We start from the raw sequence: 6,236 nt of genomic DNA on the forward strand, positions 1-6,236 counted from the left end.
TAAAAGCCACCTCAGCTTCTTYTCTGATATAAAAAAGAAGCCCTATACTTTAACAGATAATGAGTTTCATGGAATTATAGGAAGAAAACTTCTGAAATACTGATGTTTTTGCAGAAAAAAATTAAAGATGAAGAAGTTTAACACTCCAAGCTGCGCTATAGGAAATGCTGCTAATCCAAGACAGTAAGGTTTTTGTTCTCAAGATTTTATTTATTGTTTTAAGTCTGCACAAAGAGGATGGACAATCTAAAGCTCAAGCTGGAAAAGTGCATTTAGGAAGTAATACGCTTACACTCCTAGTGTCTGACATGACTCATCTCATTTTCATAAAACATCTCAGTGCCTATGCTCCACAAAGGCTGAAATCACAATGTAAAAAACAAAATAACACGCACTGTCCTGCTCATGTTTCACTGCATATGAGAACTCTAACTTCTCTAGTGATACCTGAAGGGTACAGGAGAAGGGTGCCAACAAACAGCATTTTGGCTTAGCAAAACTAATTTGATAAAAACCTTGGGAATTGACAGAAACTCCTGTAAACAGACTTTTTTTCTGTTGACCTATTAATAACACCAGCTTTATTTCACCCTTCAGATGAGTAACAAGCACCTTGTAAAAGGATCCTACAGAGTGTTAGACAGATTCTTAAACCTATAAAGGACTGCAGAATTTTTGTTCCATAGAAAAATTTGTCCAGACAAGTAACTCTCTCAGGGATCTATAAAGAGCATAGCTACAAATATCTATATTAGTGGGTATTTATCATGGTGACCAGTTTTGTCTGAAGCTGTGACAGACTTTCCTTTGAACTAGTTTTATCAATACAGTACAGAATATGATAACAATACTTACTTCTTAAGGAAAATAGAAAGGAAGTTTTGTGCTGTTCTCATGGCTGTTTCATATGAGTTAGTAATAAGCACATCTTGATCCACCTAAAAATAACAAGATTCATTTGTCTAACACTTTAACATGCTTAGAAATGTGATTTACATATCAGCGTTTTTCATGCACCAAAAAATTACAACAGGCATCCAAATACTATAGCACTATAGCACCATCGTAAGACATAAAACAAAGATGTTCCTGCACAGAAGAATTTCATGGCTGTTTAGACACAGCATTCTTACCTTTTTGTTTGATTCCTCCTCTGAATTAGAATCTTTTTCTGCTGATGGTAAGTGCACAACACATTGAATGAGCTGCAGAACTAGCGCTGTTACCATCTGAATATACATAGGCTCTCCATCAGTGTCACTGCTGTTCAACCTGTTAATATGAATATGATAATATTAATGCTAAAAAAAGTAAAATATTTTTGGTCCTAAATAATATCTTTTTAAAATTATTGCCATAGTGAGAAATCTGTTTTCYAGGCATTTGGTTACTTGCTGCTTCTGTGTGCAGTGTTGCCAGCCSAACAAAACCAGCATTACTCTCAAGAGAGAGAAACTGAAACTGTCCCCCAAGGGCTACCTGATGCCCTGTGAAACTCAGCAAGCCACAGCCTACCGAAACGTTGCAATGAAGTTGCAAGTCTTATAAGAAGTTACTATTGAAGCCTAAATTCCTGTATGTACAAAACTATAAGTGTCACCAAATTAGCRATCTGTGTTAGTAATTACCTGAAGTTTCTCAAACTCCTCTTGCTAGTTGGTAGTCTTGCCAGGGAAGTGAAAATTTCTTCCAGAATTAACTGCCTGTGTTTTTCATACCTGGAGAACACCTATTAAGCAGTCAAAGAATTGATAAATATTATTTAATGTTAAAAACAATAACATTATTGTTGAGTTTATATCAAAAATTATATATGTTAACATGTACTTAAAATGTCATTTAAAATAATATTACATATCTCACTTTTAATGCATTATTTTGCTTTTCACAAAAGTACGTCTTGAGAAAACATGCATAAAAACTGTTTTCAAATATTGATTATTTAAAATCATTAATTGWCCTAATTTCTATTTAAAATTATATACATTCCTTAAAACGTCAGTGACATTTAAGTAATTCCAAAGGAAACAAGGAAAAGCATATTGCTAAGATATTTCAAGATGAGAGAAGACAGATGAGAGCACGGGGATTCTGCTTACATTTTAAATCRCATAATTTTGGTTAAGTATACTATTTATTATAAAGCACTCTGCARATCAGAGTAAATCGGAGCAAATCAGAGTTCAGGTACATTTGCAGGAACAACGTTCCTAGCAAACCAGCAAAAATACAGTGTATGTACATGCCTTAAAACCTCTCAGAAGTACAGGAGCTTGATATATAGCACCATGAAATCTCAAATAATACTTACTGCAGTTACTAATTTGATGGCACATAACTGTAGTTCACTGACATTTTCTACAAAGAATGGTGTTATTCCCATGGATGATACCTATGAAAAGAAATAAATTAGAAGTATATTAGGCTAGGTACACAGTCTAACAAATTGGTATTTATGCAGTTYAACAAGACAAGAGATATGTTCAGCAGATAAGGTATACGCCCTGTCACAATATGTGTTACGTCATTATTTGCAAATAAACTTATTAGAACATATCTGAATACAATCGTGTTAAAAATCTAAATGTACAACTAAGCCAGATTGGAATATTAAATGCTGTGGGAAAAAAAAAACAAATACACACTGTTAAAACTTACCTGAAGAATGGTTGTATCAGTAAGAAGCTGTATCTCTAGCAACTCTGACAAACTGCTGACAATGTCACAAACTTTATTATACAACATCACTATAACCCTTTGCTTGTGGGTGGAACACTTGGCACGTTTTGCTTTTGAACTTAAAACACCACCTGGAAAAAMAATATTTTCATTATTATTTTTAAATGTTGTAATTAGAAAAGTGATCATTTTATCAAAGAAGTTCCCCAGCAAAAACCAGGACTACAACTTTATAAATACAGTTTACAGAAAGAAATTATCTAGTAGCATCAACTGGAAAACTATTTCATATGACAGATTAATTTTTCATAACGTTTTTCTAAATTCTGGATCCAAGATTCAGGAACCCGCATCTGAAGGTTAAATTAGACCAAAAAAAAAAAAAAAACCACCTTAAAACAAGACCAAAATCCAAAAAAACAACTGCTCAAGGCTAAATACTTTTCACTATGCATGTACACTTTTCACTGTGCATATATATAGTACGTCACTATATATATATGAAGATCCTGACTATTAACTCAGATCTATAAAATGTATAGAAAGATAAATGTATGACTAACTGCTATTCTTGCAGTAGATCAAGATCCTTGTACAAATTATTCAGAGAACACATTCCATTCATTGCTATTTTACTCTACATTTTCCATCACCCCTCAAAAAATCATGTAAAGCATCAATTCAGTATGCTGGATGTTATGGGAAAGAACTGTCAGTATGAGATTTATGGACAAAAACCTCACAGCATTTAGGAAAGTCCTATCACTTGCATTAGCATAGGATGATGTGCCCAGTTCTTTGTAAACCTCCTAACATGCTAACCTCCGTGAGGATCCACTCTGTACACAGGGTCATACTGAGGATAGAGAGTGTTCTGCAAATGAAATTTTGTGTACTGAATAACTCTCTCTATTACATCCTCTATATATACAGCTTTAGGCATATTTGGTGAGGTCATAATATTGATAGCTGTAAGACAAGCATCAGCAGATTTTGTCACTCTCTCCATTATAAGATCTCTCCATAATCTCTCTTCATCTTCAGTGTCATTGTTCTGCAACGAGCAAGAAAAATAAGGTAGTGTGAGCAAAAAGTCAATTTTTTATCTTTCTGCCRAGTATTATATAACAATATTTCTTAGTATACATATATACAAACACATATGAGGTATTGTATTTAYGATCAAAAAGCAGCTTGTTCTATAAGTAACTTAGCAATTTTTTTCTGAAATCTCCTCTCTAAAATGCAAGTCCTCAATATTTCCCTGTATTCTTCTTAGTARAACATTAAGACATTTTATGAACATCACAAATGAGTACTAGCAAGAAAGACTTCTAATTTCTCCTCACAGGGCTAAGGTAGTTTTTGCCACAAGAGGGAACTCCTACACAAAGAGATGGCTACAGTTCTACGAATCTATCAGAATAGAATTGTCTTATTCTCGTCTAAACTTTCAACCATTTATCTCTACAAAACCCTGCAGAAGGCTTAAAAAAAGTGTTTTTAAATCTTTACTAATATTTTGCTCATTAACGGTAGGAATAAATGAACCCACCAGCCGTTCTGTCTTTGAATAATACATGAAGGCAGGACATTTTCATTGCACATTAAATACCTTTTGTAAAAGAATGTAATCAAAGACTTTATGAGAGACTTTCTTTGTCATAAAGATAACAATTAAAGTTTAAAATACTTAAAAAAATTAAAATTTATTCAGCTAATTATTGCTCACTCTTTAACTGAAGTTTTGTCTCTGAGCTGCAATCAAGACTATTTCATTAACTCTCAGGCCTTACTATAGAAAGTTAAAAAAGGAATAAAATGCTTAAAAAGCATCTGCATAAAGTTTCAATTATACTGAAGTAGAATAGATAAGCATGCATTTTCTTTCCATTTATTTTTTATATTACTAAAGACAATCAGAACTGTATTCTCAAACTTCAAAGAGAACAAAATATCTAGATGAAAACACTAAAGTACAAATGTATCAATGGGTCTCATTTTCAAGTGCTTCTTTCCCAATACTCATAACTATTATCTGCATACCAGTACATTTTTGGGGTAAAACTCTGGATAGAATGTTGTATTGACTAGAATGTATAAAAATAAATAAATACCATATTTCATCTTTATAGAACCTTCAAACCCAAATATAGTTTTAAGTATACCGAAGGGGGGTGTGTGTGTGTGTGTAAAAAAGTAAACTTGTTAGTTTTGTTTATGCTGATAGAATACTTTAAAGTGTAAGAGCAGACCCAAATACAGCACCTCCACCATTCTCGATGCTACAGGGAAGCACATGCTCTACACARAAGCCATGTTTTCTCCTACTGCGTAAGGAAAGTTTTATCAACATGCAGCAAGACATTTCAACTTGTTGTAGCTCATACCAGCTACCATTAATATATCTGGAAGACAGTATAATATTTAAAACTTGATTGTTCTCAATACATCACACACACACRTCTCACGTGAAACTAAATGAGACTGGAACAATGTGAAGTGATGCAGTTTGAAACTCACATGGTTAAGCAACGTCGAAAGCTTTGATCCATCTTGAATATTCTTCTCCAAAATATTCAGGACCTTTACTGTTTTATCTGTTGAGAGCTAAAACCAGAGAACAAACCCATTAAACAGCAGCAGGAACACAAAGGCTTGCAAATTATTTTAAAATATTCACATATATGAAAAATAGCACATGGTATGTAAGTCTGGCATCACATGTAAATTGTGCACACTTTGAAACAAGGATTGCATCTTGGCTTGTCCAGGTTATAACACAGCAATGACTGAGAATGCTGATAAACTCATGAAACACATTTAGTAACAAAATTCCAAAGAGCAAAATTCATAAAAARTTATTTAAAATCATCTATCATTTTTTACGCTATTGATAAATTCCAGTTTTTAGGATCAAAGTCAAGTATCAATCACAAACTCTAGATGGTTCTACAGGCTTATCGAGAAACAGAATGGATTATCTGTAACACTTCAGTACCAACATACAGGAAATTTATTCTTAATAAACRGCTTCAACTTTGAAAACTTTGCATGTTGACGGAAGCAGTTCATGCTCACATACAGATGGAACACTGAACAACTGTGAGGTACGCTAAATCTGAAAGGGCCAGCTTCACTCATCTAGCTACTACTGGTGCTCACCTCTTGAAGCAACATACATAYACACGCACATATGCAACGGATGGACAGACAGATGGATGGATAAAAAGCAGGAAACAAAGGAAAGGCCTAGAACTATCAGAAAGTAGAAACACTCAGACTGAAAGCATGCTACAAGGACGGTTGGGAGGTTGATGGAAAGATTAGAAAGAATATCTCAATCTTGGATTAAGAAAGKCATTCAGAGTTGTTCAGTGGCTCCATGGACAATTCACAGAAACAGTAGGTGGGCATGGGCAGGCATAAAGATGTACCTTGTCCATAATGCCCATCGCCTTTATTTTTGCAGATTCGCTCCCCAGCTCACTAAGTTGATGTTTTCCCAGTAGCAACTCCTGTGGAATCTCATCATCATCACCTTAAGGGGAAGAGAA

The 6,236-nt window shown here is 34.0% G+C and overlaps 1 protein-coding gene across 1 annotated transcript in view; it reads right to left on the reverse strand.

Annotated features, from left to right (window-relative positions):
* Positions 1–6,236, reverse strand: part of NIPBL (NIPBL, cohesin loading factor) — an 80,392-nt gene that overhangs the window by 18,076 nt on the left and 56,080 nt on the right. Inside the window, exons 14-21 of the mRNA XM_026035670.1 lie at positions 6,117–6,220; positions 5,203–5,289; positions 3,502–3,733; positions 2,659–2,810; positions 2,312–2,392; positions 1,629–1,729; positions 1,134–1,272; positions 856–938 (exon numbers count right to left, since the gene is read on the reverse strand). Of these exons, the coding sequence (XP_025891455.1) occupies positions 856–938; positions 1,134–1,272; positions 1,629–1,729; positions 2,312–2,392; positions 2,659–2,810; positions 3,502–3,733; positions 5,203–5,289; positions 6,117–6,220 (979 nt within the window). The remainder of the gene's footprint in view (positions 1–855; positions 939–1,133; positions 1,273–1,628; positions 1,730–2,311; positions 2,393–2,658; positions 2,811–3,501; positions 3,734–5,202; positions 5,290–6,116; positions 6,221–6,236) is intronic.

The sequence above is a fragment of the Nothoprocta perdicaria genome, unplaced genomic scaffold (assembly GCF_003342845.1).
Source record: "Nothoprocta perdicaria isolate Ctin4 unplaced genomic scaffold, notPer1 scaffold_1, whole genome shotgun sequence".
NCBI classification, from domain to species: Eukaryota; Metazoa; Chordata; class Aves; order Tinamiformes; family Tinamidae; genus Nothoprocta; species Nothoprocta perdicaria.